Below are 23,008 nucleotides of genomic sequence, written 5' to 3'. Positions count from 1 at the left end.
AGGGGTGTGGTGAAGGGTCCCTTAGTGTGGCACATTACACGCTGCATCCCTTAGGGAGCCTCTTTAGTCCCTATGCCCTAGGGGCACAATTTACTAGGGACTTACTATATTAAATATAGAAATTTGAACAGAAATCCAGATGAAAGCAATATCTTCGACCGTATATCAAATCTCGTGGCCCACATGTACCTTGATCTATGAGCAATTTCAGGCTTCTTGGTGTACTGTGCATGCGAAGATTTTTGCTCAGAATGGGCAAAAAAGTTACTGCTTTCTTGACAAATCACACAACCATGAAAGCAAATAGAGGGGGCCCAACATATCTGTATTCAATGTTAAGTGAAAAAAACAGTAACATTTAACTTACATTTTCATCTCGTTGTCTTTATTTAAAAAAACATGTATCGCATTCAGCAACCCACCAGTCAATTCTGTGTTAATGTAATCTAGGTGTATGACCCAAACGTTTTTCCGTCCAATCTCCAAACTGTTTAATCGAAACCCTATCAAACACACTGGTAGATAATACTTATTTTAAGACAGGTTTGTGGATGGTGGCGCAATTGTTTTTCAGTGGCAGAGTGTGCATTAATAATTACAGTCTTTTAGGACTTGTTAAAGCGGTCATTAGGGTTCCATGGTCACTCGTGTACTAGTTCCAAGAAGGCCGTGTGTTGCAATATTGCAGGAGAATGGAATGTAAACAACTACAAAACAGGGATCCTAAATGTAGTGTTGCTGCCAGCGTCACGACAAGCTGATGTAGCTTCCAGAAATCAGATCACAACAATGCAATGATCATTGCAACAACTTACAAATAAAGATAGTGATGCTTGAAATGAGAAAGTCCATATAAACCACCTCGGCATTCTTCACGTGGAGCATGTTAAGACTGACATCAACTAAAATTCATTTAAGAAGAACACATCCTGACAATTCTGCCCAGGACTTTAGTACCGAGAGGTTCATTAAAGAACATCAGCAGTGTAGATCTGCACAATGACTTGTTTTACAAACGTTCAATCTTGCAATTAGATTTTTATCTGATATTTGGGGCTTGCAGTTTTGAAGCGCCAGGAATTCTGTGAGTTACGTCATCTGGGGAGAATAAAGTGGGTTCATTTAGAATCATATTTGTCCTTTTCCCTGAGTTTCAGGATGTTTTGCTAAGGTGTTGCGCTTCAGTTCTTCTTACTCTTTGGTGTATCATACTTCCTCTTGCTGGAGTACCAAAGCAACAATGGGATTCCGATGGACGGTAGGGTCATGACCCCAAAAGCAGACCAGTCCAGCTATGTATGTAAAGGGGATAAAATGTTCTGGTTAGTTAGGATTTTAGACAAAAAAAAAAAATACAAGCCAAAGAAACAAACATACATCAGGAGTTTTGATGACATTTTAATTATGTAGGCCATCAGGATTAAAACCTTCCTACCGCAATACACACAAATAAAAATTAAACATGCTTCCAAAAATGGTGCTCCAACTCATTTCGTTCCTTGACTATTTTCTATTCCCCCTGAAAACTGTAATCTCATGTCCTCTTAAAAAATCCACTAATACATTTCAAAGAACAAAAAAGAAATACATGGATACATACAGCTTTAGAAGACTAACTAGCAAGAGTTCCCCTTACACAACCAAACGGTGTGCTTACTTAAGGAAACCCAAGACAGTAACAATTTCTGCAAATGCACCCCTTTAATTGTAATTCCATCTCAGAAAATCATCATTATTTGTTGGCTGAGGAGCACTTTGTTAAGTTTATGGTCAGGATTCAAAACAATCGGACTACCACTAGGGGATTCACTACAAGAAAGTGACCATCCTTTATTTTTTCCATTTCTAGACAATTTTTTCAGTGTGAAAAACAGGTAGTCCAAAACCAATTTCACTTTTTGGGTTTTGTTTTTAGGAATGTCTCCGCCCATTGTCTTTGTTCTCCCGTAAACTCATGTTCTTTTTCTTTTGGTGGGCGGACATCTCAGCCCCCCACACCTTCCCTATACAAAGCCCCTCACATTCCCTCTTCACTTGCATTTTTTGTCAATTAATAAAACTTCTTTCTCATGAAAATATCTGCCACAGTGATATAACCTTGTCTGTAAGTAACAGCTTAGGCATGCAAGTTTAGCAATGATTACCCGCTGTTCCCCTTTCATTACACTTTATGTGCACAGATTATAAAATAGTATATCCCGATTCAGAGAGCTGTAAAACTGGGCATGTTTATCCCTTTTGAGGACAACTTTCAAATTCCTATATTAGATTGTATCTTAATAGGTTAAATATATATTCCCAGGCGGAAGAGCCAAAAACAAACAAAAAAATAATAATCTGTGCAGGGCAGTGTAACTTGTCTACACTCACTGTGTACCTGCTAAAATTTGACGAACTTTCTAGGGCATTAACTCGTTTATCAAGAATTAGGGGTAGTTCAGTAACTCAAAGGATTATTTTTCGAACTCAAGCATAGGCTTTATACCGGTGTTATATGCCCTTTATAATCACAGTTAGGAGAATATGTACTCCAAAAATTATGTTTTCGTTTAAGTAAGTGTGGACGATCACAGTGAGGCTCTGGATGTGGTGATTAAAAACCAGGCGGGGAAAGGCGCCCCTGTGAAAGCAGCATTTTTCTACAGCACAAGTATTTAGGGTAGGTAACTAAGGTGCCAACTGAGAGGGTACCGCAATCCCAGGACCAGAGACAAGTCACATCCAACGTAGAGTGCCAGATTATTGTAAAGATTTTATTAGTTATTGTTTGGCAAGCAGAACCATTTAAGCAAATAAAGAAAAGCACATCGTTGTTCAGACAAACAGACGATATCTCGGCAAGGCAATTAAAACAAAGCTATAAGCATACAAAGAAATACTCACAAAATGGGGAGAAAAACGGCGATCAAATTCCCTCTGGGCCAGAATACCGCCTTGCCCTGGAGCGCTGGTGTACCCCACCTAAATGAAGAACAAAGCAATGTTAAAAATACAAGACATGGTGCTTTACCCTTTGTTCTCTGTGAAAGTATGCCACATTCAACCAATGAAAACCACTCACATCCATCCTTCCGAACACTGCAGGTTTGAAATCCACACACCAGCCACCTCTCCAGACTCTGTAGGTAACCAATCTACCGACACTTTAACTATCACCACTAGACTGCACACACAATTATATTTCTAAGCATGCATTTGTTCCCACCCTCTTCTTTTGCCAAACATCACCTTGCGCTCATGTGTCTGCGCTCCCTTTCTGCACGCTTAAGTAGCGACACCTTCGGAGAGCCCCAGATAGCCTCCTGGGTACCTACTTTTTTTTTTCAAAGGCTATATCCCAGGCAACACAACAAGCTCTTTCACATATATAAACAAACAACGTGCAAAGTTAAACTAAGCAGGTTTCACAAGTTTTACTAAGAAATGGAATATCGCAGCAAACAATTTCTAACATAAAGGCATGTATATTATACTTGGCAATCCACCCTAACCTTCTCCAGGATTCCAACTTTTCAGCTTATCCTGAATACATGGCCAAATGGTGCACTGTTGTGCCAGGCTGTTGGGTGATCGTCATCAACGCCTGTTTAGGACTAGGTTGCTCACTACGCCTCTGAGTTTTGCTAACAGCACCTTGGGTTTATTTGTTTGCCACAGTTAATTGTGTCTCATGCATGTTACTTTTAAGGGATATTGCAGGCTTAAATCTGGATGTAAACCCTTGGGTTGCCCATTAGGTTACAGATGTAATCATTGTGGCCAAATTCAAAATGTAAGTGCACAGCTTCACTCCAACATTTTATCCACTATCCCACCCCACTACAGAAAATAACCTTTATCATGTCAAGCAATAATGCCCATACTGCCCGAAGCATGAAGGTACTATCCCCATACCAGCTAGTAATATAGAATTAAAGGCACAAAGCCCCACTCATGACATGAAACCAGAGTCCTAGCAATAACGCACTAGCATATCCATATGCCCCACTGACTACACTGTAGATCACACCTCTTCGCCCACTGTCGCTGCCTGAATTTAAAAGCTGCTCCTGTCCCAAACAAGCGAGGCAAGCGCACACACAAAAAAAACACACGTGTAAGCCAGTACACAAGTAATCATGGTGTGCTAACTCCATTGAGATGAATCTACAAGTTATTAAAAAACAAATAAAAAAAAAACAAAGTAGTGCTTGCAGCAGAACCAGAGGAGGCTGGTGACGTTTGAAATTAATGGGGCGTAAAAGTTGGGTATGTCTTATGTAGCGAGCAAGATTAATAGGTAAACGTGGGTATTGGGGGGGGGAGGGGGCTCTGCCTGAGAATTTTTTTGAAAAAATATTGACAAATGGTACATTTTAAAGCAAATTAATTTAGTGTGAAAGACAGGTTTATAAAGCTGCGGGAATGTATAGTCTTGAAATATTAAGCACGTTAAAAACTGCCCAATATATTACTGCATTTATATCGTCAACAGTTTATGTAATGTGCAAATTATACAGCACAGCCACTTAAGGCCCTTAAAAGTGTGTGCCTGCCTAGTGTCTTACTCTGCATGCAGCATAGATTTTGAAAGAAAATGCTCTAACCAGCTTTAGGAAGCCCCCACCGCTGCAGGCTGCGATCAGTCATACAGAACTATGTGTGGACAGGTCTTGCAGTGGGATGAAAGAAAGCAGAGGCTCTCAGAAAGGGAACATGTAAAATAAAATTCTGCTGTTCTCAGTGTGCCACCCCACTGGTATTTTGGTTTGTCTTTGAGATGTCATTGTACTCTGATATATAAAACAGCTGACATCATTTGTAGTTATCTGTTGGGTACGCTTTATGTTAGATATGTATGACCTTTTTTCTCTGCACATCTCTTCCATTTGCACATTTTCAGCACTGTCTCTTACCTCTTCAGCACTCTCCCTCTAATACACTTGGTATGTCCCTCAGTTCATTACCCCAACATACACTGCATTCCCATTTAAGCACTTTATTAACTTACTTTTGCCTTGTAAATATGCTGACATCTGCATACCCCCATCACACACATTTACACAGAATTTTGATTGAAACTGGAATACAAGACCATTGTCCTGTGTACTCCGCAGGGAGGCACTTTGCTTTGCCTTCAGCCTCAGCACCAGAGCCCTCAATCAAAGACCCTCAAACACCTGGCATGACTCAATGTATGCACTACACAGGAGTCATCAGATGCACAAAGACATTACAGAAACATAACATGATGAAATAGCTAACACTCTTGGGGAATGCAGGATTAAGTAAAACGTAAAATAAAAGAGGAGCAAAATTGCTAACATGCACCACCTTAATGTTTTTAAAATTAATTATTCGCAAATCAATCCATGTTTTTAGCATTAATATTAAGGGCAGGAAGATAGGGCTAGTTTAATGGTATACAGCATGTAACTGTCTTTACAATACAAGCACATATTTCTTCCTTTTCGTTTGCCTCTGATAATTGGATCAACTTCGCATTGGAACAAAAACCTTGCTCACCTTTGCGATCTATTTTGCAGGGTAACAAAATATATCAGCTCTACTTCTCAAGGGACGAGCAGCCTGCAGCCAGGGTCTGGGGTGTTACAGTGGGGGAGGACATCACATATACTTGCATCCAGTCTAACAGTGTGACAAATGGGAAAGGGTGGTATCTATGCCTGAGTGACGTATGTCTGGCCTCACTCAGAGATGCAGACTCGGATGCCAGAAACTATGATGCAGACAGCATCAATTTCCTACAGTGGATACCACCATAAACTACAATGGCAATGAAGGGCTTTGGAAAGGTAAGCCCTGCGTCATGCATCACATTGTAGAAAGTTAATTTACTGCCTGGCTTCCGCCTTCTGCTTTAAAGTGAGGCAGGGCAGGCAGCCTAGGACAGACAGACTAGACTTAAAATACAATTGTATCGCTAAACAAATCAATGTATCTCTAAATAAATCGCTCCATTTAATATTTTCTGTTGGGAATGTGTAGGAATTTTAGAGGGGGTTCAGCCCCAGAACCCTAATGGACAAACTGCCTCCGAGCATAACTCGTCCCATCTTTGAGTCTCCGATCCATTGCACAAATTGTAGCCTTGGACATAAAAGTATGCCCACACTATCTCCCCTCCCATTTATACTTTACATAGAAAAACAAAGCTTTGCACACATTATCAGGAGAACACCGCATGGTATTCCCTTCCATTCAGCTGTCTTAGTACTTAATCTCTGTGTACTTACCACAGCCTGTCCTCCTTCCTGAGCAACATATGTGATAGTGGCAGATGTAAAATTGAAGTATCCAGCTTTAAGAGGCCTGAGGACAACAGTGTGGGAAACATTGCTTGCTCTGAGAGCAAAACAAGTTAAGGAACCATGGAAAGAAACACAGGTAAAGTTTCTCAAAGGGCAAAACTCTCTATGACAGACAACCAACAAACATTAGAAAAGACAAATCTGTGTGCTGTGGTAAAGCAAAAAACAAGTAAATCAACAAGAATATAGAAAATCAAAATGGATCTTGGAGCTGACCGTACCTCTGCGATTAAGGACCCACTTGCCAATCCAAAAAGACATGGAGAACTTGTACAGAGCATGCTGGGACCTAAATCTTAGATGGGAGAAGCTTAGCTGGAAGGTCTGCAAATACAGGCTGTAAAGAAATGGCTCCCTGTTGCAGTTACCCCCCACTTTTTGCCTGATACTGATGCTGACTTGACTGAGAAGAGTGCTGGGACCCTGCTAACCAGGCCCCAGCACCAGTGTTCCTTCACCTAAAATGTACCATTGTATCCACAATTGGCACACCCTGGCATTCAGATAAGTCCCTTGTAACTGGTACTTCTAGTACCAAGGGCCCTGATGCCAAGGAAGGTCTCTAAGGGCTGCAGCATGTCTTATGCCACCCTAGAGACCCCTCACTCAGCACAGACACACTGCTTACAAGCCTGTGTGTGCTAGTGAGAACAAAATGAGTAAGTCGACATGGCACTCCCCTCAGGGTGCCATGCCAGCCTCTCACTGCCTATGCAGTATAGGTAAGACACCCCTCTAGCAGGCCTTACAGCCCTAAGGCAGGGTGCACTATACCATAGGTGAGGGTACCAGTGCATGAGCACTGTGCCCCTACAGTGTCTAAACAAAACCTTAGACATTGTAAGTGCAGGGTAGCCATAAGAGTATATGGTCTGGGAGTCTGTTTTACACGAACTCCACAGCACCATAATGGCTACACTGAAAACTGGGAAGTTTGGTATCAAACTTCTCAGCACAATAAATGCACACTGATGCCAGTGTACATTTTATTGCAAAACACACCCCAGAGGGCACCTTAGAGGTGCCCCCTGAAACTTAACCGACTGTCTGTGTAGGCTGACTAGTTCCAGCAGCCTGCCACACCAGAGACATGTTGCTGGACCCATGGGGAGAGTGCCTTTGTCACTCTGAGGCCAGTAACAAAGCCTGCACTGGGTGGAGATGCTAACACCTCCCCCAGGCAGGAGCTGTGACACCTGGCGGTGAGCCTCAAAGGCTCACCCCTTTGTCACAGCCCAGCAGGGCACTCCAGCTTAGTGGAGTTGCCCGCCCCCTCCGGCCACGGCCCCCACTTTTGGCGGCAAGGCTGGAGGGAACAAAGAAAGCAACAAGGAGGAGTCACTGGCCAGTCAGGACAGCCCTAAGGTGTCCTGAGCTGAGGTGACTAACTTTTAGAAATCCTCCATCTTGCAGATGGAGGATTCCCCCAATAGGGTTAGGATTGTGACCCCCTCCCCTTGGGAGGAGGCACAAAGAGGGTGTACCCACCCTCAGGGCTAGTAGCCATTGGCTACTAACCCCCCAGACCTAAACACGCCCTTAAATTTAGTATTTAAGGGCTACCCTGAACCCTAGAAAATTAGATTCCTGCAACTACAAGAAGAAGGACTGCCTAGCTGAAAACCCCTGCAGAGGAAGACCAGAAGACGACAACTGCCTTGGCTCCAGAAACTCACCGGCCTGTCTCCTGCCTTCCAAAGATCCTGCTCCAGCGACGCCTTCCAAAGGGACCAGCGACCTCGACATCCTCTGAGGACTGGCCCTGCTTCGAAAAGACAAGAAACTCCCGAGGACAGCGGACCTGCTCCAAGAAAGGCTGCAACTTTGTTTCCAGCAGCCTTGAAAGAACCCTGCAAGCTCCCCGCAAGAAGCGTGAGACTTGCAACACTGCATCCGGCGACCCCGACTCGGCTGGTGGAGATCCAACACCTCAGGAGGGACCCCAGGACTACTCTGATACTGTGAGTACCAAAACCTGTCCCCCCTGAGCCCCCACAGCGCCGCCTGCAGAGGGAATCCCGAGGCTTCCCCTGACCGCGACTCTTTGAATCCAAAGTCCCGACGCCTGGGAGAGACCCTGCACCCGCAGCCCCCAGGACCTGAAGGACCGGACTTTCACTGGAGAAGTGACCCCCAGGAGTCCCTCTCCCTTGTCCAAGTGGAGGTTTCCCCGAGGAACCCCCCCCCTTGCCTGCCTGCAGCGCTGAAGAGATCCCGAGATCTCTCATAGACTAACATTGCGAACCCGACGCCTGTTTCTACACTGCACCCGGCCGCCCCCGCGCTGCTGAGGGTGAAATTTCTGTGTGGGCTTGTGTCCCCCCCGGTGCCCTACAAAACCCCTCTGGTCTGCCCTCCGAAGACGCGGGTACTTACCTGCAAGCAGACCGGAACCGGGGCACCCCCTTCTCTCCATTCTAGCCTATGCGTTTTGGGCACCACTTTGAACTCTGCACCTGACCGGCCCTGAGCTGCTGGTGTGGTAACTTTGGGGTTGCTCTGAACCCCCAACGGTGGGCTACCTTGGACCAAGAACTGAACCCTGTAAGTGTCTTACTTACCTGGTAAAACTAACAAAAACTTACCTCCCCCAGGAACTGTGAAAATTGCACTGTGTCCACTTTTGAAATAGCTATTTGTGAATAACTTGAAAAGTATACATGCAATTGAAATGATTCAAAGTTCCTAATGTACTTACCTACAATACCTTTCAAACAAGATATTACATGTTAAATTTGAACCTGTGGTTCTTAAAATAAACTAAGAAAAGATATTTTTCTATAACAAAACCTATTGGCTGGATTTGTCTCTGAGTGTGTGTACCTCATTTATTGTCTATGTGTATGTACAACAAATGCTTAACACTACTCCTTGGATAAGCCTACTGCTCGACCACACTACCACAAAATAGAGCATTAGTATTATCTATTTTTACCACTATTTTACCTCTAAGGGGAACCCTTGGACTCTGTGCATGCTATTCCTTACTTTGAAATAGCACATACAGAGCCAACTTCCTACATTGGTGGATCAGCGGTGGGGTACAAGACTTTGCATTTGCTGGACTACTCAGCCAATACCTGATCACACGACAAATTCCAAAATTGTCATTAGAAATTGATTTTTGCAATTTGAAAAGGTTTCTAAATTCTTAAAAGACCTGCTAGGGCCTTGTGTTAGATCCTGTTTAGCATTTCTTTTAGAGTTTAAAAGTTTGTAAAAGTTTGAATTAGATTCTAGAACCAGTTGTAGATTCTTAAAAAGTATTCCAACTTTTAGAAGCAAAATGTCTAGCACAGATGTGACTGTGGTGGAACTCGACACCACACCTTACCTCCATCTTAAGATGAGGGAGCTAAGGTCACTCTGTAAAATAAAGAAAATAACAATGGGCCCCAAACCTACCAAAATACAGCTCCAGGAGCTTTTGGCAGAGTTTGAAAAGGTCAACCCCTCTGAGGGTGGCAACTCAGAGGAAGAGGATAGTGACTTGGAGGAAAATTCCCCCCTACCAGTCCTATCTAGGGAGAACAGGGTCCCTCAAACCCTGACTCCAAAAATAATAGTCAGAGATGCTGGTTCCCTCACAGGAGAGACCAACACCTCTGAAATCACTGAGGATAACTCCAGTGAAGATGACCCCCTGTTAGCCAGGATGGTCAAAAGATTGGCTTTGGAAAAGCAGCTCCTAGCCATAGAAAGGGAAAGAAAAGAGATGGGCCTAGGTCCCATCGATGGTGGCAGCAACTTAAATAGGGTCAGAGATTCTCCTGACATCCTAAAAATCCCCAAAGGGATTGTAACAAAATATGAAGATGGTGATGACATCACCAAATGGTTCACAGCTTTTGAGAGGGCTTGTGTAACCAGAAAAGTAAACAGATCTCACTGGGGTGCTCTCCTTTGGGAAATGTTCACTGGAAAGTGTAGGGATAGACTCCTCACACTCTCTGGAAAAGATGCAGAATCTTATGACCTCATGAAGGGTACCCTGATTGAGGGCTTTGGATTCTCCACTGAGGAGTATAGAATTAGATTCAGGGGGGCTCAAAAATCCTCGAGCCAGACCTGGGTTGATTTTGTAGACTACTCAGTAAAAACACTAGATGGTTGGTTAACTGGAAATGAAGTGTGTGACTATGTTGGGCTTTATAATTTGTTTATGAAAGAACACATTTTAAGTAACTGCTTCAATGAAAAGTTGCATCAGTATCTGGTAGACCTAGGTCCAATTTCTCCCCAAGAATTGGGAAAGAAGGCAGACCACTGGGTCAAGACTAGGGTAACCAAAACTTCCACTGGGGGTGACCAAAAGAAAGGGGTTACAAAAACTCCCCAGGAGAAAGTGGGTGACACTAGAAACAAAGAAAAAGAGTCCTCTGTAGGCCCCCAAAAACCAGAACAGGTGGGTGGGCCCCAAGACACAACCCAAAACAAAGGTGGGTACCAGGGTAAGAACTGGGATGCCACTAAGGCATGGTGCCACAACTGTAAACAGTCTGGGCACCACACCAAGGACACTTCTTGTCCCAAAACCAAACCCCAGAACAAAATTCCAGGGGTAACCAGTGTAGCCATGGGAGATGACTCCTCATATGAGGAGGTCTTCATAGCCTTCAACTGGAAACAGGGCCCAACAGGTGAGTTGGAGATTCCAGAGGGAAGTAGACACTTCCACCACCTACTGGTGAATGGAATCCCAACCACTGCCCTGAGAGACACTTGTGCCAGTCACACTATTGTGCATGACAGGCTGGTGCTCTCAAACCAGTACATCCCAGGTGAGACTGCCAGGGTAAGAGTTAGCCTAGACAGGGTCACTAAGAGGCCTGTGGCTTTAGTGCCCATAGAAGTGGGTGGCACTCTTAGCTGGAGAAGGGTAGTAGTCAGTACAGACCTCCCCCTTGATTGTCTCCTTGGAAATGACTACCCAGAGGTTAGTCAGAGCCCAAGAGAGGAACTGGTCCAGTGCCAGTCCTCTCCCAAGGATTCTGGAAGTCCTGCCTCTGCAGTAAATGCAAGCAGGCCCCAGAAGAAGAAGAAAAGAAAACAGAGTAGGAAGGGTGGACAACCTTTAGCCAAGGTTACAGCAAGCCAAGGAGATTCTGCTCCAGTAGGGGAGAACTCCAAAAATGGCCCTGATAAAGTCCAACCTGACCCACAAGAAGTCCTGGCTAGTCAGGCAACTGTTAAACCTGAGTGGGTGGCTCCTCAGCTAACAGAAGAAAGAGTGGAAGAAGGGTGTTTACTACAAGATGTGGTAACCCCCCACTCTAACACAGCAGACAGGCAACCTGAACCCAAAGAGGCCTGTAACTTAGCCCCTTCCCTTTTAGGTGAAGAGCTAAAGGTGTGGTTCTGGGCACTGACAGCTGTCGGTGGCCTCTGCTGGGTGTTAGCCTTTATGGCTGCCCTATCCTTAGCATGGTGGTCTGACCCCATGCCAAATAGCAAGTTAGGCCCCCTGACCCTATTGGTCATGGTGGGGTTACTCCAGCTCTAGGTAACCTCTCTGGGTAAGCTAGGGGTAACCCTGGCCAAGATAAGGTTAGCAGAGGTGGATACCTCTAAGACCAAAATAGAAAGAATGGGTGGAGACATTGAAGAGGCAGACAAGAGGCAATTCAGACTAGGTCCTATCACTGTGGGAGTAGGTCAGTTCCCCAAAGGGAATGACCTGAACAGAAGGATGTAAGGCAGAGTAGGCCCTGCAACTAACCAGCCTATTTCTCCTACTCTTCCTCGCCTGACAGACTAGGAAGACTCTCCCAGCTTGGGCTGAGTCTCCTGGCCTGTGGGCTGGGGGGGGGCTTGTGTAAAGAAATGGCTCCCTGTTGCAGTTACCCCCCACTTTTTGCCTGATACTGATGCTGACTTGACTGAGAAGAGTGCTGGGACCCTGCTAACCAGGCCCCAGCACCAGTGTTCCTTCACCTAAAATGTACCATTGTATCCACAATTGGCACACCCTGGCATTCAGATAAGTCCCTTGTAACTGGTACTTCTAGTACCAAGGGCCCTGATGCCAAGGAAGGTCTCTAAGGGCTGCAGCATGTCTTATGCCACCCTAGAGACCCCTCACTCAGCACAGACACACTGCTTACAAGCCTGTGTGTGCTAGTGAGAACAAAATGAGTAAGTCGACATGGCACTCCCCTCAGGGTGCCATGCCAGCCTCTCACTGCCTATGCAGTATAGGTAAGACACCCCTCTAGCAGGCCTTACAGCCCTAAGGCAGGGTGCACTATACCATAGGTGAGGGTACCAGTGCATGAGCACTGTGCCCCTACAGTGTCTAAACAAAACCTTAGACATTGTAAGTGCAGGGTAGCCATAAGAGTATATGGTCTGGGAGTCTGTTTTACACGAACTCCACAGCACCATAATGGCTACACTGAAAACTGGGAAGTTTGGTATCAAACTTCTCAGCACAATAAATGCACACTGATGCCAGTGTACATTTTATTGCAAAACACACCCCAGAGGGCACCTTAGAGGTGCCCCCTGAAACTTAACCGACTGTCTGTGTAGGCTGACTAGTTCCAGCAGCCTGCCACACCAGAGACATGTTGCTGGCCCCATGGGGAGAGTGCCTTTGTCACTCTGAGGCCAGTAACAAAGCCTGCACTGGGTGGAGATGCTAACACCTCCCCCAGGCAGGAGCTGTGACACCTGGCGGTGAGCCTCAAAGGCTCACCCCTTTGTCACAGCCCAGCAGGGCACTCCAGCTTAGTGGAGTTGCCCGCCCCGTCCGGCCACGGCCCCCACTTTTGGCGGCAAGGCTGGAGGGAACAAAGAAAGCAACAAGGAGGAGTCACTGGCCAGTCAGGACAGCCCTAAGGTGTCCTGAGCTGAGGTGACTAACTTTTAGAAATCCTCCATCTTGCAGATGGAGGATTCCCCCAATAGGGTTAGGATTGTGACCCCCTCCCCTTGGGAGGAGGCACAAAGAGGGTGTACCCACCCTCAGGGCTAGTAGCCATTGGCTACTAACCCCCCAGACCTAAACACGCCCTTAAATTTAGTATTTAAGGGCTACCCTGAACCCTAGAAAATTAGATTCCTGCAACTACAAGAAGAAGGACTGCCTAGCTGAAAACCCCTGCAGAGGAAGACCAGAAGACGACAACTGCCTTGGCTCCAGAAACTCACCGGCCTGTCTCCTGCCTTCCAAAGATCCTGCTCCAGCGACGCCTTCCAAAGGGACCAGCGACCTCGACATCCTCTGACGACTGGCCCTGCTTCGAAAAGACAAGAAACTCCCGAGGACAGCGGACCTGCTCCAAGAAAGGCTGCAACTTTGTTTCCAGCAGCCTTGAAAGAACCCTGCAAGCTCCCCGCAAGAAGCGTGAGACTTGCAACACTGCACCCGGCGACCCCGACTCGGCTGGTGGAGATCCAACACCTCAGGAGGGACCCCAGGACTACTCTGATACTGTGAGTACCAAAACCTGTCCCCCCTGAGCCCCCACAGCGCCGCCTGCAGAGGGAATCCCGAGGCTTCCCCTGACCGCGACTCTTTGAATCCAAAGTCCCGACGCCTGGGAGAGACCCTGCACCCGCAGCCCCCAGGACCTGAAGGACCGGACTTTCACTGGAGAAGTGACCCCCAGGAGTCCCTCTCCCTTGCCCAAGTGGAGGTTTCCCCGAGGAACCCCCCCCTTGCCTGCCTGCAGCGCTGAAGAGATCCCGAGATCTCTCATAGACTAACATTGCGAACCCGACGCCTGTTTCTACACTGCACCCGGCCGCCCCCGCGCTGCTGAGGGTGAAATTTCTGTGTGGGCTTGTGTCCCCCCCGGTGCCCTACAAAACCCCTCTGGTCTGCCCTCCGAAGACGCGGGTACTTACCTGCAAGCAGACCGGAACCGGGGCAACCCCTTCTCTCCATTCTAGCCTATGTGTTTTGGGCACCACTTTGAACTCTGCACCTGACCGGCCCTGAGCTGCTGGTGTGGTAACTTTGGGGTTGCTCTGAACCCCCAACGGTGGGCTACCTTGGACCAAGAACTGAACCCTGTAAGTGTCTTACTTACCTGGTAAAACTAACAAAAACTTACCTCCCCCAGGAACTGTGAAAATTGCACTAAGTGTCCACTTTTGAAATAGCTATTTGTGAATAACTTGAAAAGTATACATGCAATTGAAATGATTCAAAGTTCCTAATGTACTTACCTGCAATACCTTTCAAACAAGATATTACATGTTAAATTTGAACCTGTGGTTCTTAAAATAAACTAAGAAAAGATATTTTTCTATAACAAAACCTATTGGCTGGATTTGTCTCTGAGTGTGTGTACCTCATTTATTGTCTATGTGTATGTACAACAAATGCTTAACACTACTCCTTGGATAAGCCTACTGCTCGACCACACTACCACAAAATAGAGCATTAGTATTATCTATTTTTACCACTATTTTACCTCTAAGGGGAACCCTTGGACTCTGTGCATGCTATTCCTTACTTTGAAATAGCACATACAGAGCCAACTTCCTACACAGGCATACTATTATGTGATTAAAGGTAGCCATGACACAGCCATGTAATTAGTGGCTGAGTATAGTACATTGGCTGGAGGCAGACTAACAATTCCCTGCACCAAGGCATATATAGGGGGAGGTTACTCTATCCTAATTTCTTGTTATGCAAAAGGTACTTCTTAAAAGTGAACGTGTAGGTACTTAGTACTACTGTGTTAAAATATAGGGGGCTCTCTTGGATCTGGATAAAAATTAAGTGCTCAACAACAAAATTACTAGCACTGCTACAGTAAGGCATCACCTTACAAGTCAAACACTGGCACCATCAGGTCTACGTACAATAAATCAGTGCTAAGTCTAGTGAAAACAGAAAATCTTCACCTTGAAAATGTAGTGTATATTCCAGAAAACAATCTACAATCACTTCTAGTGCAACTCCTAAGTCATGCTAATTGACACAAAAAGGACATCTGGAGTCTAGAGGAACAAGGATACGGTGCAATTCGGTCCCATTTCACATTGAGCATTCCAGAGACAATGCCGAAGTCTTCTGGTGGGAAAGAGTCATCAGACAAATCCACTTCAAGGGCAGCACTGAAAAGAGAAAGGTATAAAATAGTTTAAAAAAAAAAAAAAAAACACACACACAAACGATCACAAGTCAGCCCATTAGGTCAAAAAATAAAAATAACAAAAAAAATAAAAAGACCTAGCTTGAGATTCACGAGTTTTGTAAACAGTTTGGATTAGCAAATCAACATACATAGAGGAGATTACCGAACAAACAGCCAAGTCACCAACCTAAAGCCCTCTCAAATAGAGACTGAACAATTGTTAATGGACACATTTTTCCACAGCAGTGTCTGAATGACTTTTTTCAATTAGCCACATTTTACAATTGGGTTAAACTTTACATGCATATTAAAACATGGGTATAGTAACATTATAGCAAAAAGCGAAATTATTATTACCATCTAAGCATCTGTTTGTGGCATGTATTGCTGTAGTATAACATGCTATGCATACTCCTGCTATCTAGTGTGGGGCTCCGACATTTACAACTAAGTGTTGGTTCTAAGAAGCCTTTCAAGTCACAAGGTGTTGGGACTCCTCCCTTAGTTGGCAATGCGCATGAACATGGACGGAGTTAGCATCGTTAGACTGTTTTCCCGCACAGCGGGTAAGAATGGGGAGAAAGCATGAGAATGCGCAAATATGTCCAGGCAATGGAAAATAAAAAGTTAAAGACAAAGTTGTCTGCAACACCAAAAGGCTTCTAGGGAGGAGGGGCATGTGAATCTACAGCACTATATGCCTCAAATAGATGCTTACCGGGTGATATTTTTCCATTTGCGGCACATGTAGCTGTGCCCTGCTTAGATTGTAAAGCAGTTCCCCATGTAAGGCAGTGGCTAGCCAGAGGATGTTGCAGGACATTTGAAAAGTGTATTCAGGACAGCTTGGCCAATTTGGGCTTGCTGACTCCCTAGGACATCAACACAATAATGTTTGATGAATGTGTGTGGTGTGGACCAGGCGGCAGCTTTACAGATATCAGATACTTGAATGCTGCCTAAGAAAGTCATTGCAGCTGCTTTTTTAAGTGTAGAATGCCACGTTGGCAGGGAAAAGAGCTGCCTTTTGGATTTGGCACAGCAGGGATAAATACAATTTACTAGCCAGCGAGTTATCCCCACTTTTGAAATGGCATTAGCTTTGTGTGGTTTCAAAAAAGGTTATAAATAGCAGTTGCATTTTTTTTTTGTCCATCAGTATAGTATATTAGGGCCCTCTTTACGTCTAATGGGTGAAGTGCACACTCTGCTACCGAATTTGGACTCAGAAAGAACTCTGGTAGTTCAATCGTGTACGTAATGTGAAAAGAAGAGATCACCTTGGGTAGGCATTTTGGATTAGTTCCAAGCACTACTCAGTCAGTGTGTACCTTAAAAAAGGTTCCTTAACATGAGTGCTTAATCTCGCTTACCTGTCTAAGGGAAGTGATATAAACCAAGAAGGCCTCCTTCAGGATAAAAATTGTAGAGGGCAAGTTGATGGGCCTCAAAGAGGGGGCCCATAAACACAGTCAGAACTACACAGATTCCAGTATGGGACTGAGGGTATCATGGGAGGGATAACCCTCGAGCTCCTCCATAAAAGCTTTACTAAAAGGGCTTCTGAACAGAATGGAGCGCTCCTTGTTTTGTAAGTATGCTGCCATTGCAGCTAAATGTAGACAACTGATTGTGTACGCCATCCCTGAGCAAGTGCAATAGGTAGCAGACAATGTCCTGCCCCACTGAAACCGGATCAATGTGTGTGGGTAGACAGTAGTGGGCAAACCCCTTCAACTCCGCAGCATAACAGTCTATGGTACTGGGGTGACAGGACTCCCTGAGGATGACCATGTACTTTGGGGGTAAATTTAGGCAACAACTCCAGGACCTCAGGAGCCAAATCTCTAGATTGAGCTGCCTGGCGTTGGGATGTCTGGGGGTACCCTGGTGTTGCGTAAGAAGGTCTGGCCTGCTGGGGAGCTTCTCATGAGGGACTATGGACAGCTCTAGTAGGGTTGTGAAACATAGTTAACAGCTACACAGGTGAGCCATTGGTATTAGGGTGAGGGAGGTTGACGAAGCTTCGGAATCATGTACAGGAGTAGGAGAAGTGGAAAAGTGTAGGCAAATATCCTAGACCAATTCACCCACAGTGCGTGGAAACCTTGAGGCGAAGTGTGGGCATTTGGCAGTTGCAAGCAGATCTATGCCAGGTAACTCCCCCCTCCCCCCCCCCCGCCCCAACTCGTGGACATGTTACTGCATCCTGCTGAGCAGGTTTGCAAAGTATTTGTTCACTTCAGGAAGGTACTCTGTTTTGAGGTGAACACTGGTAAATCAACCATCGCCAAAGAGCTACGCCAACCCACACACCTGGGAGGAGCACATGTCCCCTCTGTAGTTAGTACATGGCATTCATGTTGTCAGTCTTGATAAGGGCTTTTTTTGTGGTGAATGTGGCAGGAGAATGTTTTGAGAGCCAACTAGACTGCAAACAACTCCATATAGTATGTGTGAAAGGTTTTCTGGCTGGGAGTCCTCAAACTTTCCCCAGTGATGTCCTAAATATATGTGCCCCTCAGCCCATTAGAGAGGCGTCTGTGGTGATGGGCACTAGGGGGAAATGGTCTAAGAAAGGCCTGCCTTGCAACAAATTGATGCTGTTCCACCACTGCAGGAGAGCAATGGGTGCTGACCTTTATGAACTATTGGTCTACCCACCGACCCCCCACTTGTGACCACTGGCCGAGGCACTTTTGAATTGGACTTGTGTAACTGGGCATGGGGAATGAAGGCACTGCAAGAAGCTATCATGTTTTGAAGAGGGGTTGGAGAGCCCCCATGGCTTCAGCTGTATGTCTTTTCTGATTTTCTCAGGCATCAGATCAACTTGTGGGCCAAAAAGATAACCTCCTCCAAAAGGTATGTTGATAAGATGCTGTTGGACTTCTGGCTTAAAGTCAGGGATACAAAGGCAAGAATGCATGCATGCATATTAGAACGCTAGAGTTCACTCCCCTTGCAACAGTGACAACCACATCAACAACACACCTAATGGAAGTGTTAGAGATGCTCTGCCCTTCCAACACAATCTCCTAAGCCCACTGCTGGTACCTGTCTAGGAGATGTTTGAGCTCCCCTATTTCGTCCCACTGGACATGGTCATACCTCACCAAGAGCCCGACAGAGTTGGTGATGCTTCAATGAGTCGCAGATTGGAAAGCAACTCTTTTGCCTAACAATCTTTTTTATTTCGTTATCTGTGGTGCAGGGCATCCCCAGTGCCTGGACGTTGGCTCTATTGCAGGCAGCATGTACCACCAGCAAGTCTGGGGGTAGCTGGTCTCTAATGTAGTAACAATTCTGGCCTTCACTGTGCCTTTAAACACCTCCTGCTTAAGCATGCCTTTGAGCACCGGCAGGGATAATGCGGAACAACAAAAACGGGAGAGCACTTCCGCCAAGAACTCCTCCTCTTCAGGTATTTGTGTGCACTTTCGTTGCAGATTAACAAAGGTGCTATGTACTCCACTTCAGAGCAGTTCTAATAGTTTTAATCATCGCTGGATGAATTTAAAGAGAATGAAGGCCAGCTTACATCACAATCAATAAATTATGGCAAATGTACACAAAAAAGGATCTGTACTTGTAGTGGTTTCGTTTAACTTCAGAAACGACCCAACTCACCTGGAGCCCACGTTGTAAATGTTGTACTGCAGGGTCAGATCTTTGCCTTCCACAGCATATCTGTTCAAGAGGGACTTGGAGGCAAGAAGCCGGGCTCCCTCTTCACAGTGGCCAAAAGCAAGAATGGCCACCAGAGTGACAAATAAGACCTTCATCTGCAAGTAAAGGAGAATGTGAAATGTTCTGAACAGTAAAAAGGGCAAGCAGGCTTTTACAAAATCCTATTTGCTAAGATAGCAAATCAGAGCCATACAAAGTAACATTGCACTGAGGGCAGAAGCAAACTGCAACCTTCACCGGCGGAAAATGGTAGTAAACCCCTGTAACCGAAGCAAAAGGAGAGTGAAAAACAGTAGTTCATTCACAGTTGAAACGGAAATCATTGAAAGAAAAGATAGTTTCAAAGAACTAGCACGAACTATACACAAAAGGGAAGTTATGAAACTATACCCCCCGAAATCGAAGGCCACTATGAACAGACATACCTACAACTCGCCTATGAAGACGGGAATAGGCATCAGAAAAGATCATTCTCCAACAGCTGTCACAATTTCTGTTCTGATGGCGAATGTGTGTTAGGAATCGGGGGGAACCCTGCCGATGGCGTTAAACAGATATCTTATATACTTTGCTTTGTATTGAGGAGACTGTGTTAAAAGACAATATATCAGCACGAGCATTTACAGGAAGGTTCTAGACGTATTTTCTTGTCTAGAGATGTGTGGGTGTGTAAAAAAAATGTAAATAAAAAAAAAAACGGTTTAAAAAAAAGTTGTTTCATAGTGTACATCAGAATACCTATAAGTCTTAACTAAATAAAACGACGATAAAGTATATGAAAAAAATGAAATGGGGAGAACGCAAGCCACAAGAAGTGACTAAAACTGTATCCAAACTATTAGTTTGTCATCTAGCCCTCTCCTCATTAAAATCTTTTATTCTTGTAACAGGATATTAATATTAAATTACAACAGTGAATCCAGACTAAGATGCAACAAAACTGCAACTGTAAGGGGGGTTTATGTAAACAAGCAAAAAAAAAAAAAAAATATATATATATATATATATATATATATATTTTTTTTTTTTTTTTTTTTTGCCAGTTTTAATAACCCGTTACCATCAAGCCCACAAGCTATGTAGTTTGCTCAGAACTGCAACCCCATGATACATAAAAATTCAACTTATATATGCCATCCATATTTAAGCACACCGATCGAGGACACAATCGACAAAAATGTCATCAAATTGAAAAACCAGCTCAAGTCGAGCGTGACGTGAAGGCGGTGCATATTAGGCGAACAATTCAAGGTAAGTAAATTGGAGCAAACACACAATACTCACCAGAACAGTAAAAATAACCTACTATCCAATATAGTTGATTACTAAGTGATGTGTTGTTTAATTCCAGCATTGCTGTCCATTACCCATTAGGATTCAAATATAAGCGGTATTATTAAACAACTAAATATAAGGTCAACACATCAGTTGAACTCCAGCAACAGAGAATCCTAAAACGCAAAGGAACCCTATGTTGTGAAATTACAAATGGGCAATATAATGGCAAAAAGGGCACATACAAAGTATAATAGAATGACTTAATCGCGTCTTAAAATATTAGTTGTTAAGGTATCATCTTTGAACAGTATTTACCCAATAATAATACTTCGATGTGTTACGAGTAATATGCCGCTGTGGTATTAACCGTACACGTTCAATGAATTAAAAAATAGTTGTAAGGAAAAAGAAAACCATTCATTTTTTTGTTACGACAAACAGAAAGGCATTCTCTCCTCCTGTAATTTCTTCACAGCAACTTTATTACCTCGTAATTAGTTCATCGGGGTTACTGGGCACCTATTTAGTAAAGGACTTTTGATTTTTTATTGAAATAATTGCAAAAATTGTGAAAAGGAACTCGCCCGTACAAAGAATATTGACACTCCAATTTCACACCGAACAGTAGAGGGCAGTGTTAGACCAGCTAAGGAAAACTACTCGTCGTTGTTGGCTGACGTGTCCTTTTAAGAAAATGTAATACAACCCCATCCATCTAGTGCGAATAAAGCACGTCATCTAAAACCAAAGACAACTTTGCCAGACCACAACATATTAAAGGTCTATTTTAAAACAGGTGAATATCAATTGTTTATAGCCACACCTGAAAGCCACTGTTTAAAGGGAAAAAGATGCAGTCTAGGGAATGAGAAACAAGCCCTAGAAACTAGAGTAATAGATCGGACCACGGATTCCTACTCTGACACGCTGCCTACCCTTGAATAAAATCGCTTACTCCCCAAGTGCCTTCATCACCCCATCTCCGAACGCACCTGTACTAAGTAGCGTATAAATACTACATATATTTCGATTTCCTAAATAAGTACACCGATTTAAAAACCATAGTGAGCAATTAAACAATTCAACACATCGACAAGAAAGGTTTATAATACAGTTTCACAAAGTTGTTTTAAAGTCCCCCTCACAGTCCGAAGTTGGTTATAGCCTCATTAGTCAAACAGCCCACGGTAACGAGTACCTAGCGCCTACACATATCGGTGAACACGCCGTGTAAACATCCCACACATAAAATACCGTTCACATCAGGTATCTAATTGCTAACCACCACCGATTCTGTGTGAAGCCACAAAACCATGACATCCAAAGGCCTCCGCCAATACTTCACTGAGCCAACATTCATCTTCCCCATGTATTTTGTGATAGCTTTGTCAAGAAACAGTCCAAAGTAGTAAATACCCAGCAACACGCGCAAACACTTGGTAACTGTCCCACGTCCACAGTGTGAGCCCCTAAGCACAAGCTCCTGAAAGACCTTGCAGCACCCTGCTCCAATGAGGCACACTGCTTGCTGACGTGTCGTTTTTAGGCAATGCCAACGTGTCCTTTACTTCGTCAGTCCATGCCAAAGTGCTGCACCCCGACTCCCTCAAGCACGGTCCTGTAAAATCACACCCGGGTACTTACAGCTCCACTCCTACAGACTCTCACCTTTACGACGTCTGCCACTGTCCAAAAGATGAACAGGAAGAAAGAACGACTGCGCATGCGTGCGAAGAAAATAGTTCCTGGCTTGCAAAACAGGAAGTTCCGCCTACGGAAACATAAATGAAAGAGAAGACTGGACGATCGCTTAAAAAAGGCACCGGCGTCATGCTATGTTGCGAACCGATATGGCTGCCATCTTGAAGCTACAACTTTTTTATAACGCCAAAAGAAAGCTTACCTTAAAAATGAGATTTTTTTTTAAAGGGAGCTCAAATGCATAGCTCTGAAATTGAGTCTGACTATTACAGAAGCTGCTGTATTAATTGTAATATAAAATATTCCCTATTACACGTATGATTTTTTTTAATTCCAGTTTTTCATTGATACGTTTTTAATTAGGTAAACAGTGATTTTATCGTAATTTTCTGAAAAAGAAGTTAGATTACTATAAAATATGCACCAATCTGTGTACTATATATTATTGTGAATGTATTTATATAGAGCTTACTCAGTGCACGGTGCTTTAAATGGGAAAAAGTAAGGTGCGCTACCAAATTAAGCCATTGACAAGAGGTGGGGTTGCGGGTGGGGTAGGATTAGGGCAGTCTTGTACCACGTTTTAGGGGTTAGACTAACGCATTTTAGTGCTGGTGTTAATGGTGTTTGGTGGCTAATTTCAGTGTGTATTAATGAGGTTAGAATGGACCATATATATTCAGGCTAGTGCTTCTCATTGCACAAAAGGTAGTAATGTCTGTTATTTAGCGCTTTATCTGGGCTTTGTTATTAGATTTTACTGATGAGAAAGTGTCACGCAAAATGTCACACTTTAGGTAGCAGGATGTCACTCATAAGTACACTGAAACCACGGAAATGTTGCACATAAGTAACCTGGAAAACTTGGCAGCAATGCTTTCTCTGTCTGATGCATCTGTAAATTACATCACTCCTCAACAATATCCATTTCCT

At 44.3% G+C, this 23,008-nt stretch overlaps 1 protein-coding gene across 2 annotated transcripts; it reads right to left on the bottom strand.

Moving 5' to 3' along the window:
• Window positions 1–363: 363 nt before the first annotated feature.
• Window positions 364–22,166, bottom strand: SSR2 (signal sequence receptor subunit 2). Of its 2 annotated transcripts, none has more exons than XM_069217922.1 (6): window positions 22,043–22,166; window positions 19,037–19,191; window positions 15,288–15,386; window positions 6,237–6,345; window positions 2,884–2,961; window positions 364–1,292 (listed from the first exon to the last, which is right to left on the bottom strand). In XM_069217922.1, the coding sequence occupies exons 1-6, from the start codon at window positions 22,097–22,099 to the stop codon at window positions 1,182–1,184; spliced, it is 609 nt and encodes a 202-aa protein (XP_069074023.1). In that variant the 5' UTR covers window positions 22,100–22,166; the 3' UTR covers window positions 364–1,181. The 2 variants fall into 2 exon arrangements, with proteins under 2 accessions (XP_069074023.1, XP_069074022.1); XM_069217921.1 differs by lacking the exon at window positions 22,043–22,166 and adding an exon at window positions 22,019–22,042.
• Between the last annotated feature and the right edge of the window lie 842 nt (window positions 22,167–23,008).

The sequence above is a fragment of the Pleurodeles waltl genome, chromosome 12, assembly GCF_031143425.1.
Source record: "Pleurodeles waltl isolate 20211129_DDA chromosome 12, aPleWal1.hap1.20221129, whole genome shotgun sequence".
Taxonomy (NCBI): Eukaryota; Metazoa; Chordata; class Amphibia; order Caudata; family Salamandridae; genus Pleurodeles; species Pleurodeles waltl.
Note: the sequence above shows the minus strand (reverse complement) of the source record. Positions and strands in the feature narration are given on the sequence as shown.